Source organism: Gopherus flavomarginatus, chromosome 1 (genome assembly GCF_025201925.1).
Source record: "Gopherus flavomarginatus isolate rGopFla2 chromosome 1, rGopFla2.mat.asm, whole genome shotgun sequence".
Taxonomy (NCBI): domain Eukaryota; kingdom Metazoa; phylum Chordata; order Testudines; family Testudinidae; genus Gopherus; species Gopherus flavomarginatus.
The window spans coordinates 291,709,138-291,723,133 of NC_066617.1; the positions used below are offsets into that span (position 1 = coordinate 291,709,138).

Sequence of the window (13,996 nt, forward strand, 5' to 3'; positions counted from 1 at the left end):
GACCTTTGCTCCAGCTAGCATGGTTGGGAGGTGCTCCCATTGGAGACAATCATGGTTCCTTCATTTTTGTCAGAAGGAGCCACCACAATTCTTTTCCAGTTCTTCCTGGATACTCCTTTACTCTCCCCATGTCCAGGAGTGAGCGTACAAGCTCAACATCACTCAGTCTTTCTTTATTTGCTCAGGCCCTAGACCAGTGGTGGGCCACCTGTGGCCACGGGCCACACATGGTCCATCAGTGTAATCCACTGGAGGGCTGCCAGACAGTTTGTTTACACTTGCACTGCTGCCCACAGCTCCCAGTGGCTGTGGTTCGCTGTTCCCAACCAACGGGAGCTACGGGAAATGGCAACCAGCACATCCCTGTGGCCCGCGCCACTTTCCTCAGCTCCCATTGTCCGTGAAGGGGAAACCACAGCCACTGGGAGCTGCAGGCAGCCGTGCAAATGTAAACAGACTGTCTGGTGGCCCACCAGCAGATTATCCTGATGGGCTACAGGTTGCCCACCACTGCCCTACACTCTGATTCCTCTTACCTGGTAACATTCTTTTCCCAAACGACTGAGGTGGCCTCTACATTTTACACAGGTTTACATTTTTAGAAATATATTTTTAAAAATCATGTTGGGTGAAATGCTAGCAATTCTTTGTTCCATTCAATGTGCTTATTCAAATGACAAGGTTAAAACCACAAGTGACTCTTACTTATGAAGTTGGTTCTGTTTCATATAGAGGTGGGGTGAGGAAGCAAGAAAAAGAAGCTTTGAAATGAGTTCATCAGAATGGTATCCCTGTGTTTGGCAGATAATTTTAGTATTTTTTTTTTCCACTGACCAAGATGATGGTGTGTGCAAACAGGAAACCTTAGCAATTAGTATTTAAAGACTTGCTGACTTAACTGCTTTACAATAGTCTTCAAGAAATCACTGACTTAAGTTGCATGATCAGCAAGCTTCCAGTCAAAACAACAGCTTCACAACAACTTGATCTTAGGTTGTTCTTCTTTGTCACAATGAGTAATCAGCTAGAAATATTTATATCAAAGCAACCAAAATGATTCTAATATGTCTTCAAATAGGTTTTATTTTTTCCTTAATTATTGAAATGTGTTGTGATTTGTCTTCCTTGTAACATATATGTAGGATTTCAATCTTCCAAAATTTTTTAAATTGGTGTTGAGTAATTAAGTAACAATTTCTACAGTAACCTTGCACTTGAATTTTCTTGAAGAAGTTTGCAACTTTTAAATATGCTGAGAAAATATTCTTCTTACATTTCTCTATAATGTGTTCACTTTCCTGGTTCATTCCCACTCTAATCTTCCTTGGTATTTTTTATTTATGAAAGCAAGTTTTGCTATAAAAGTAGAACCACTGAAGTACGTTACAAACACTGGGTATTTCTCTGTGTTGTTGAGATTAACTAAGACTAAAGAAGTCTTCTTGGCTGTCTATACTTTAGTTTCATTCTGGTGTCTCTTTAATTTTATCATAATGCATTAATTTGATTAATTTATGAGGCCAATTTTTACCCCAACTTGTATCCTGTACAATTCTATTGACTTTGTTGGGGCCACAGTCAGTGTAAGTCAAGGCAGCAGCTGGCCCAGTATTTATAACTGATGCAGGTATTTGAATTGTTGTAACCAGCACATTTAGACATATTTGCTCCATTTTGTCTTATTGCCTGCACTCAGTCCTGTGCCTGTAGCTCGACGACGATATTGTAGTGAGAATGGACTTCCCTCTTCCTTCTCTGCCCCCTCTTTCCTGAAAAGCTTTTACCAGAGCTCAGGCAGGCTGCTCCAGCAGTCAGAAAATGACCTTTCCAAGAGGTGAGAGGAGTGTCTTGTGCCTTCGGTGCAGAGTTTTCTTTGGTGCAGCTGGCTTATGACATGGAGTTGTCAACTAAATGGCATTTTGATGTTTTGAAACATGTCGCTTCTCGTGCTAACATTTTTCTAATAGGTTTTCTAGATAGTTGATCTGAATTGATGAACTGACTATAGAAATGCTCATTAAAAGTAAAAAAGCACATCCAATTTCATGGGGTAACCACACATAGTTACAGTTGTAGTCGTGCTGTAAAACTACTGCATTGATTTGTAATACCAGTACATAAGATTTTTTGTGAGCATTTCACTGATTAATTTCTCCTTTCTGGGCTATGTGGGACAGCATGGAAAGTGTCATAATGTTTGGCTAACCACCAGCATGAATCATTCTGTAAAGCTTTAAAATGAGGGGGGAGAGCCACAAAACATGCATAATATGCTAGTCCCTTGCTGACATGCAGCCTTGATGTGTGGTAGGAAAGGGGGTACCTTGTTAACAATGTTTCATTCAGTAATTAATCAAATCATTCACTACTAGATGCTTCACAAACTTATCATGGCTCTGAAGGTTTTACTGTCTAAAAGAGGATGCTGTGGGAAGGACTTTTCGATGCAATGTGAAAAAGGCCACATAAGTACCTAGATAGACCAAAGAAACAAAACCTTACGTTTGCAAGCATAGGCCCTCATTCAGAAGAGCATTTAAGCAAATTCTTAAGTGTTTTCCTGAATCAGAGCTGTAGTGATTGAGATATTGGTTGCCTGCTCTGATTCCATGATTTTTGCAGCTGCTTTTTAAACAGACTCCTTTTCTTCTCCCAGTCCCCATTCTTCCAATTGGGGTGACCAGATGTCCCGATTTTATAGGGACAATCTCGATTTTTTTGGGGGGTCTTTTTCTTGTATAGGATCCTATTACCCTCCCACCCCCTCTCCCGATTTTTCATGCTTGTTGTCTGGTCACCCTACTTCCAAGCAGCCTTCTGTGCACTCTATTACTTACTAGCTTTTCTTCTGTCACCCTGCAGACTTTTGCAACAACTGCTGATTCCCCTTGAAGTGGGGAAGAAACCAATCTCTTGTTGGGGTCAAGACAGGAGCTATCTTGACTGTCCATCCCCCACCTTCCTCCGCTGCACAGGCACCAATGTCTGTCAGTTGTTGTCTTAGATGGTTTATTGTCAAATCCCGATTTGAAATTTGTCAGTCTGCAGACAGAATGTTTACACATAAATGTCCAGTCATGTGATGCATAAGGGGAAGTTGCTTTTAAAGTTTTTGGGGTGACTAAAGGAAATAATCCTCCCACTTGCTTTCTAATAAACTTGTAATCACTCATTTGTATTAGGTTATAAACTCTGGGGGGCAAGGGGATGCTATCTAGTTGCATATCTATCCAGTTTCTACATAGAGAAGCCCTAATCCTGATTGGAGCTTTACAATACTGACTACAATGCCATCATTTTACCTTGGTTTACTCTAGCATAGTTTTCCAATAATATATTGATTTAGGTTAATTTTAAAATGAATGAAGTGCCCTCTTCTCATAGGACTCAGAATCCTACTTCTATTTCACGGAGGTAGATAGATTTGGGAGTTATAACTTTGTTAGACAGTAGGTTTCAACAGTCTTTTATCCTCCATCTACTTTTGGTTAATTCTGAGGGGTCTCCATAAATCCCACAATTCTACCTCAAACTAGATGTATTTGTTTATTACTTCACAGACAGAAAAGCAGGGCCATGTAAATGTAAACAACAATGCAAACCTGCCCTAGGCTTACTACAGATAAACGTGTGTTTCTGGAGGTTAGGGAAAGGTGAATACTAACTCTACACAGAGTGAGATACAGTCACTGCCAGAAGTCAGTTTTTATTCTTCTGTTATGTTGTGGGCCAGAGTCTAATCTCTATAATGTTAGTGTAAAAATCTCCATTGAAGTCAATGAAGTAGTTTCAGATTTACACTAGTGTAATAGATCAGAATGTGGCCCTCTGTCTCAAAATCTGTTTTTGTAAAACACCACTTTGAAGAATACATTAGCAAAGGATATTGTGCACTGTAGTGTGGAGTTTTTAAATGAAAATTAGTGGCTATTCCTAGCATTATGATTTATCTCATGTGTGTATCTATCTATCTAATATAAATAGACAGTGGGGAAAAATGAAAATTTTATTAGAAAATTCTGTACTGATGGTGTTTCATCTGCATTACTCTGAGCTCTGCAAAACATTTCACATCCTGTTCTTTCTAGTCCTCCTCCTTTTTTTGATCTGGAGTGTATGTTTGTGAAAATGAGATATTAGTCTTTATGCGGTTAAAACTGAATGATGATAAAGTAGCTATGTAGCAATCCACAGTCACCCAAACATTCCGATCCATATAATTTGGCTTGGCTTAAAGAGAACCAAGTGTATCATCCAAATGGCTTTCTCTTCCTGGATTAGATTTTTTGATTCACATTGCAAATGTGTTACTGAAACGACCACAATATGCCATCAGGTTGAGGCATGAAAGAGGAAGTTCACATCTTTCTTGTGGTTTGATATATATATTTTTGTGCTTACAACTTTCTCTCTTGATAGATTCACATAGCAAAAGTCTGCTTTTTTTTCTTTTAATTTTAACTGGGATGGCTGGAAATTTCATATTAAAATAAAACAGGTAGTGTAATACCAATACATTGAAAGGCAAAAAGCTGTCGATTTTGTTTGAACTTCTAAGGCCCTTAATTATAACTTCAGAACACTTGTATCTTTTCACAAACCTGGCTGTTGTAGTAAGAGAGATCCTTGCAAAGATCAATAAGAGTTTTTCATGTATATCTTAGCCCATGATGCCTTTTTCCATATTAAGAAAATGGAGTATCCTCTGCCACATCTTTTGGAACCTTTGACGGCATGGTTAATGTAGATGGCACTGGGGAAATTCTTGTTAGTCTTCCTCTTATGCAATTTGAGGTTACATGTAAATTTATATGTAGCTTGATTTTGTTTTGTTTTGTTCTTGTGCTACTGGCAGTTCTACTGCAAATCTTAATGGGCTGCAGGAGTGTGTGTCAGCTTACTTTTTACAGAGCTAATTTTAACAGCTATGTTTGATTTATAGTAGTTGGATGGGTTTATTCAAATACAATGAATACCAGTTAAACTGTACAGCTGTTTGAATAAAAAGCAGTCCTGCTTAAACTGTGCAGCTATTTTATGTGGTACCAAAGTGAGAATTAAAGATACACAAATGTGATCCTCTTGAGTATTTCGTTTTTCACATCTTCATTGCTATACCAGTGGTCAATTTAAAAAAAAATTGTATTGAGGTATTAGAGGCCTAATGTCTGTTTCCCACAACAAACGTATCTCCTTTGTGAAAGTATCTTGATGATAATTACTGGCTTTTACCAAAAAACATTAATGTGTGCTTAGCACTTTGGGCCAGGTTTTAAAAGGTATTTAGGCACCTTATGAGAGTTGCAAAATCACCTTGGTGCCTAACACTGCCCTAACACTTTTTTGGAAATTTCACTAGGCACCTGAATACCTTTAAAAATCTGGCCCTTTTAGAATAAAATGCACTGTTATTGGAAGTACTATATTAAAATGCCATCATTAGAACAAATCCATTGGTCCTTATCCACGTCTTATTCCAGCATACTTCAAACTTGGTTTCATTAGAAGACTGAGTAAGGCTCTTCAGACTTTCTTCATTATTAACAGGGTTTGTCCATTAACAGTTGTCTTAGCTTTGTAGAGACAATTCCTAAGTCATAAAGAACACCCACAACTCTGCCTTATTCAATGGAAGTTGCTAGTGCTCGGAACCTCTCAGAATTCAATATGGAAAGATTTTTGTTTGCAGTGGTAAAGTGCTTTCTGCCCAAGTGCAAGTTTAGGGTAGAATTTGTACTCAGAGCTCTTTTTGTTTAAGATGATTTTTAGGTGTTAACAGTGTGGGGGTGGGGATGTTTTAACTGACTAACCCTTTTGAAGCTTGAAAGCAAAATCTGGTTTTTCGTTTAAGTCTTTCCTTGATCTCAGAAATCTTTGGTTTGTTGTTGTAGGGTTGCTCCTGGTGGCTAGACTATTGGTATGGATTCTTATTTTTTCTGTACCAGACATGAATAATTACGTGGATTTCGCAACAAGGAAAGAAGCTAGTTGCAGTTTAGAGCTCACCAGTTTAAATTGTGTCCCAGCAGCATGCTGTTTTACCTGTTGTGTGTTTTGACTGGCTACCATTGAGTTACCAGTGTTTAAATGCTAGTTAATATGATTTCCAATTCTTTTTGAAATATTTCATTGCTAACAATAAACTATTAATGCTCTAGGAACTAAGAAAAGCAAAGGATTTAGGAGCAATCTCTGAACAAAATAGCAGAAAAATCATCTTTCAGAATAAAGATAACTAACAGCAAATATAACCAATAGAGAGAGAAAATGGTGGGTACCAACTTTGTTTGGTCTCCTGAGGGAGGAATACTTTATTTCTTAACCGTATGCTAGCCCAAGTCGCAAGAATTTAAATTCCAGTGATCATTTGTACTGGATTTGGGATTGTTTGTCCATTTAGTTTTCAAACGGCAAAGTGGGTTCTCTATTTGCCCAACTGCTGTTTAGTTAGTTGCATCAAAGAAAAGCAGAAGCTGAAGTGAAGTGAAAGCAAATTGAAGAAAATGCAAATCTTGACATGAACAGCAAGAGTAAAGAGTCACTCCTGGGTCAGTCGTAATGAAGGGATTTAAGTACAAAAAAATTCAGGTAAGTATTGTAATTCAACATGATCTTATTTCTTGGGAGAGCAATCTTGGGAGGATACTTTACAGATTTATTTTGAAAGTAAGCTTTAGATAAGTGAAGAACAGTTTGTATTTGCAGTTAAATGAAAATAAGCAGTAAGTTACAAAGTGTATCATACATAACAGCTACCTCAAGAAGCTGTCTTGTTTCAACATAACATGTACTGTCTAGCATGTAGCACCTAATAAAAAGAGGTAGCAGATATACTTGTGTGCTTTAATATAATATAGTTAGTTTGCCAAAATGAGAAAATGGGTTATTGATCCTTCAGACAGACACTTGAAATTTTGCCCATAAAGCATGTTTTAAAGCTCTGGTTAATATACAGTATTGTACCTTCTGTTTCTACAAGGCATCTGTCTTCACATTATGTTCTATCTGTTAAAGAGTTAAAGTACAAACTAATAATGTCTGAGGCATTTCATTGTATTTCTAATTTCATTTTTTGAGTTTATATATATGCAAAGGATTTCAGTATTGAGGATCAAAGAGTATATTTGTTCAGCAGTTTTACTGAGAATAATCATTTTTATTTAGAAGTGAGCTGTGAAGAGTGCCTGGTAGAAACGGAATGTAGAATACTGTACTGTATATTAACCAGAGCTTTAAGTCATGCTTTAGGGAAAATGTTTTAGCAGGCAATGACTAAACACATACAAACATGCTTCACCTTGCCAGAAGCCTTGTTTGTGCTTGCTAGACACAGAAAGGACCATTATAAGCAAAATCCAAAACACTTTTTCAGGGGGGCAGGAAGAGTCAACATATCAGAATTTTAAAAAAAAAAATTATTTTACTTTAGTCAGTTAAATTTTTAGGGATCTCTTTGCATTTGCATGACTTCCAAACTGAGATCTTTATGTATGGAACCTTTACTATGAGAATGCATGCTGAACATTTTTAATGAGAACTGTTCAGGTGCCACAGCAACATCCATCCACATTTTTAGTTCAGCTGTTTGCAGTATTCTTCAACCCTTTCCTTTCTAGCGATTCTACTTTTTGGCTGTTTAACATTTTATACTGTCAGATATTACCTTCTTATGTTTGAAAGTGCAATGTATTTTAATTGCTTGTACAAATCCCTGCATGCCTAAGTGTGGGTGGGCTATTAATATTGCATAGCATGCAGTTGTAGTTTTAGTTTTACTAGTGCACATGTTATGATACAATGAAAAGAACTGAGAGTAGAGGGAGGTTATTCCATAGCTTTTGAAGCAATTATAAAATACCCCTTCTTGAAGCAACTTGTTTTCGATTCACTTTGAAAAATGCAACAAATCTTCTTTTTTTTCCCTCCCTGTTTCCTATGAAAAGTTTCTTCCTAACAGATGTTTATTGACTAAGCATAATCTGAAATTGGAACTACAGTGATCACCCTTAGTGTTTTTACCAGGAGGGGTATTAGTAGAACCTGAATAAGCATTCCATCCTGTAGAAGTATTTGCCCTGTAAGGCCCAATGGTACACTCCTGTGATTAAAGCCTTAGAAGACTCCCTTGAATGTTCCCCTCAGGTTGACATGCAGTTTGATGGATCACAGAGATAAGGATAATGCTTCTTAACCCCGGTAGTTGCAAAAACCTGCTGCTTCAGTTCTCCGTGCTGCTGGCTGGCCTGTTGTTATCCCCATGGCAGCAGTCTCTGGAGCCATACTGCCATCAGTAGGGCCCTACCAAATCATGGTCCGTTTTGGTCAATTTCATGGTCTTAGGATTTTTATAATCGTAAATTTCATGATTTAATAGACTCATAGAATTTCAGGGTTTGATTGGACCTCAGGAGGTCATCTAGTCCAACCCCCTGCTCAAAGCAGGACCAATCCCCAACTAAATCATCCCAGCCAGGGCTTTGTCAAGCCGGGCCTTAAAAACCTCTAAGGATGGAGATTCCACCACTTCCCTAGGGAACCCATTCCAGTGCTTCACCACCCTCCTAGTGAAATAATGTTTGCTAATATCCAACCTAAACCTCACCCACTGCAACTTGAGACCATTGCTCCTTGTTCTGTCATCTACCACCACTGAGAATTCAGCTTCATCCTCTTTGGAACCCCCCTTCAGGTGGTTGAAGGCTGCTATCAAATCTCCCCTCACTCTTCTCTTCTGCAGACTAAACAAGCCCAGTTCCCTCAGCCTCACCTCAGAAGTCATGTGCCGCAGCCCCCTAATAATTTTTGTTGCCCTCCGCTGGACTCTCTCCAGTTTTTCCACATCCCTTCTGTAGTGGGGAGACAAAAACTGGACACAATACTCCTAATGTGCCCTCACCAGTGCCGAATAGAGGGGGATAATCACTTCCCTCGATCTGCTGGCAATGCTCCTACTAATGCAGCCCAATGTGCTGTTAGCCTTCTTGGCACCAATGGCACACTGCTGACTCATATCCAGCTTCTTGTCCACTGTAACCCCCAGGTCCTTTTCTGGGGAATGGCTGCTTAGCCAATCTGTCCCCAGCCTGTAGCGGTGCCTGGGATTCGTCCGTCCTAAGTGCAGGACTCTGTAGTGTAGCCTGAGCCTCAGTGTTGATGAATTTAGTGGGCAGAGCGCAGGTGAGGCAGCCAAAGGCGCATGATAATTGCAGTTATTCCCAGAGATGTAACCCGCATAGATGTTGAAATCTGAAATTTTAGGGTGTGGTAACTGTGGGGGTCCTGACACCAAAGAAGGTGGTTTTTGGGGGGAAGGGTGTTACAAGATTATTATGGGGGGTGGGGTTGGTATTGTCATTCTTACTTCTGCGCTGCTGCTGGTAGCGCTGCTGCTGGTAGTGGTGCTGCCTTCAGAGCTGGGCGGCTGGAGAACGGTGGCTGCTAGTTGGAAGTCCAGCTGTGAAGGCAGTGCCACTGCCAGCAACAGTGCAGAGATAAGGATGGCATGGTATGGTATTGCCTCTCTTATTTCTGCACTACTGCCTTAGAGCTGGGCACCCGTCCAACAGCCACCGCTCTCCAACCAGCTCTGAAGGGAGCAACACAGAAGTAAGGGTGGCAATACCGTGACCCTCCACCCCACAATAACTTTGCAACCTCCCTATGACTCCCTTTTGGGCAGCACCCCCCAGCCTGAGAAATGCTGGTCTCCCCTGCGAAATCTGCATAGTATAGGGTAAAAGTACACAAAAGACACATTTCACAGGGAAGACCAGATTTCACGGTCCGTGACGCATTTTTCATGGATGTGAATTTGGTAGGGCCCTAGCCATTAGCATCTGTGTCCATGCCTGGACAACTTCTCCCTCTGAGGGAAGTTGGGAGTTAATGTTTGGCTGCCCACTGAGTTCAGAGTGCAGTGACTATAGTGGTGTTGATCCTTCTGACCTCCAGCATGCACCTGCCTAACCTAGGTACTAAAATGCTAGGCTATTACACATCTGAAGTAACTCCTCTGAAGTTAGCTAATCTGGATTTTAGTGTAACTGAGAGCAGATTCCAGCCCAGTAGGCCTAGATACTGAGTTGAACGTTATTAGCAATACAGAAATCTATCACCACATACTTGAAAGTTTGGGAACATATGGTAGAGCTGATTTGACCATTTCTGCACCCAGCTTGGCCAGCTTCTGGTTCCATCTGCTCATCTTACTGGTGGAGCTTATAAATAACATTTAATATTTATTTGAGGTATGGGTTACTTACTTTTCCTGTTACCCTATAATACATCCTTACATGCCTTTCAGATCAGTTTTTAAATTTAAGTCCTGTTAGCTCAGAGAGGCAAACTATCAAAGTAGAATTTAAGAAAGTCCAAGGCACTCTATTTTATGTTTTGTTTTGTTTTATTTGAGGGATTATCAGAAAAAATACTCTACACTTTTTTTTTTAAATAGCAACTTGTATCCCATTGTATGCTTCAGGTTGTGTGCATAAGTCTGACACCAACTACCTCTACAATAGTCAATTGTTTTTGGAAAAGGAAATGAGAAACTAAGAGAGTCATTCAGAATTGCAGGGGAATTTTGGAAGATAATGTTGGTAATTATGCATTATCTTAAGTGTCTAAGGATGTGAGACTTATTGTGTGAAGTGCATAATGGTAGCCATGTTTGTCTACAGAGAAACAACCAGTGAAGCACAAGTAACTCATCACATTGTACATACTGTAAAAGCAGCAAAGAATCCTGTGGCACCTTATAGACTAACAGACGTTTTGGAGCATGAGCTTTCGTGGGTGAATATCCACTTCCTCAGATGCATGTAATGGAAATATCCAGGGGCAGGTATATATATGTGTGCTAGCAAGCAAGCTAGAGATAACGAGGTCAGCTCAATCAGGGAGGATGAGGCCCTGTTCTAGCAGTTGAAGTGTGAAAACCAAGAGAGGAGAAACTGGTTCTGTAATTGGCAAGCCATTCACAGTCTTTGTTCAATCCTGAGCTGATGGTGTCAAATTTGCAGATGAACTGAAGCTCAGCAGTTTCTCTTTGAAGTCTGGTCCTGAAGTTTTTTTGCTGCAGGATGGCCACCTTAAGGTCTGCTATAGTGTGGCCAGGGAGGTTGAAGTGCTCTCCTACAGGTTTTTGTATATTGCCATTCCTAATGTCTGATTTGTGTCCATTTATCCTTTTCCGTAGAGACTGTCCAGTTTGGCCGATGTACATAGCAGAGGGGCATTGCTGGCATATGATGGCGTATATTACATTGGTGGATGTGCAGGTGAATGAACCAGTGATGGTGTGGCTGATCTGGTTAGGTCCTGTGATGGTGTCGCTGGTGTAGATATGTGGGCAGAGTTGGCATCGAGGTTTGTTGCATGGATTGGTTCCTGAGCTAGAGTTATTATGGTGTGGTGTGCAGTCACTGGTGAGAATATGTTTCAGATTGGCAGGTTGTCTGTGGGCAAGGATTGGCCTGCCACCCAAGGCCTGTGAAAGTGTGGGATCATTGTCCAGGATGGGTTGTAGATCCTTGATGATGCGTTGGAGGGGTTTTAGCTGGGGGCTGTATGTGATGGCCAGTGGAGTCCTGTTGGTTTCTCTCTTGGGTTTGTCTTGCAGTAGGAGGCTTCTGGGTACACGTCTGGCTCTGTTGATCTGTTTCCTTATTTCCTCTTGCGGGTATTGTAGTTTTGAGAATGCTTGGTGGAGATTTTGTAGGTGTTGGTCTCTGTCTGAGGGGTCAGAGCAGATGCGGTTGTACCTCAGTGCTTGGCTGTAGACAATGGATCGTGTGATGTGCCCGGGATGGAAGCTGGAGGCATGAAGGTAGGCATAGCGGTCGGTGGGTTTTCGATATAGGGTGGTGTTAATGTGACCATCACTTATTTGCACCGTGGTGTCAAGAAAGTGGACCTCCCGTGTAGATTGGTCCAGGCTGAGGTTGATGGTGGGGTGGAAGCTGTTGAAATCATGGTGGAATTTTTCCAGAGTCTCCTTCCCATGGGTCCAGATGATGAAGATGTCATCAATGTAGCGTAGATAGAGAAGGGGTGTGAGTGGACGAGAGCTGAGGAAGCGTTGTTCCAGGTCGGCCATGAAGATATTGGCATATTGTGGGGCCATGCGGGTGCCCATAGCAGTGCCACTGATCTGGAGATATATATTGTCATCAAATTTGAAATAGTTGTGTGTAAGTATAAAGGCACAGAGTTCAGCAGCCAGTTGTGCTGTAGCATCATCAGGGATAGTGTTCCTGACAGCTTGTATTCCATCTGTGTGTGGGATGTTTGTGTAGAGAGCCTCTACATCCATGGTGGCTAGGATGGTGTTTTCTGGGAGGTCACCAATGCATTGTAGTTTCCTCAGGAAATCAGTGGTGTCGCGGAGATAGCTGGGAGTGCTGGTGGCATAGGGTCTGAGTAGAGAGTCCATATATCCAGACAGTCCTTCAGTGAGAGTGCCAATGCCCGAGATGATGGGGCGTCCAGGATTTCCGGGTTTGTGGATCTTGGGTAGTAGATAGAATAACCCTGGTCGGGGCTCTAGGGGTATGTTGATTTCTTCTGGTGTTAGTGTAGGGAGTGTCCTGAGTAGATGCTGTAGTTTCTTAGTGTATTCCTCAGTGGGATCTGAGGGAAGTGGCCTGTAGAATTTGGTATTGGAGAGTTGTCTGGCTGCCTCCTTTTGATAGTCAGACCTGTTCATGATGACAACGGCACCTCCTTTATCAGCCTCTTTGATGATAATGTCAGGGTGGTTTCTGAGGCTGTGGATGGCATTGCGTTCTGCACGACTTAGGTTGTGAGGCAAGCGATGTTGTTGTTCCACGATTTCTGCCTGTGCACGTCGGCGGAAGCATTCAATGTATAGGTCCAGGCTGTCATTTCGACCCTCAGGAGGAGTCCATGTGGAGTTCTTTTTCTTGTGCTGTTGGTGGGAGGGCACCCGTGTATCAGTGCACTGTTCAGTGTTGTCCTGGAAGTATTCTTTGAGTCGGAGACGGCGAAAGTAGGCTTCCAGATCGCCACAGAACTGTATCATGTTGGTGGGGGTGGCAGGGCAGAAAGAGAGTCCCCGAGATAGGACAGACTTTTCTTCTGGGCTGAGTGTGTAGTTGGATAGATTGACGATATTGCTGGGTGGGTTAGGGGTACCACTGTTGTGGCCCCATGTGGCAGGTAGGAGTTTAGACAGCTTACAGTCCTTTTTCCTTTGAAGAGAGGTGAAGTGAGTAATGTAGATCTCCTGTCTTATTCTAGTGAAGTCCGTTTGTATAGAAGTTTGGTTATTAATGAGAGTCTCCAGGTTGGAGAGCTCTTTTTTGATGTTTTCCTGTTTGCTGTATAGGATGCTGATCAGGTGGTTCCTCAGTTTTTTTGATAGAGTATGACATAATCTCTCACTGTGGTCTGTGTAGTATGTAGATAGCAGTGGATTTTTTACCTTTAGTCCATTTGGTATGATGTCCATCCGTTTGCATTTGGAAAGGAAGATGATATCTGTCTGTATTTGTGCAAGTTTCTTCATGAGGTTGATGGATTTCCATTCCATACGGCTAAATGCAGTGCCTTGCATGGTGTCAAGTATCAGAGGGTAGCCGTGTTAGTCTGGATCTGTAAAAGCAGCAAAGAATCCTGTGGCACCTTATAGACTAACAGACGTTTTGGAGCATGAGCTTTCGTGGGTGAATATCCACTTCCTCAGATGCATGTAATGGAAATATCCAGGGGCAGGTATATATATGTGTGCTAGCAAGCAAGCTAGAGATAACGAGGTCAGCTCAATCAGGGAGGATGAGGCCCTGTTCTAGCAGTTGAAGTGTGAAAACCAAGAGAGGAGAAACTGGTTCTGTAATTGGCAAGCCATTCACAGTCTTTGTTCAATCCTGAGCTGATGGTGTCAAATTTGCAGATGAACTGAAGCTCAGCAGTTTCTCTTTGAAGTCTGGTCCTGAAGTTTTTTTGCTGCAGGATGGCCACCTTAAGGTCTGCTATA

The 13,996-nt window shown here is 41.3% G+C and overlaps 1 protein-coding gene across 5 annotated transcripts in view; it reads left to right on the top strand.

Moving 5' to 3' along the window:
* The window catches only part of TBC1D4 (TBC1 domain family member 4), a 188,378-nt gene that overhangs the window by 132,577 nt on the left and 41,805 nt on the right, over positions 1 to 13,996 (top strand). For 2 of the 5 annotated variants that reach the window (XM_050947166.1, XM_050947169.1), the window contains exon 11: positions 1,697 to 1,834. The exons of 2 other annotated variants lie outside the window; for them this stretch is intronic. In XM_050947166.1, coding sequence (XP_050803123.1) covers positions 1,697 to 1,834 — 138 coding nt within the window. The remainder of the gene's footprint in view (positions 1 to 1,696; positions 1,835 to 13,996) is intronic. One more of the 5 variants, XM_050947177.1, reaches the window with a different exon arrangement.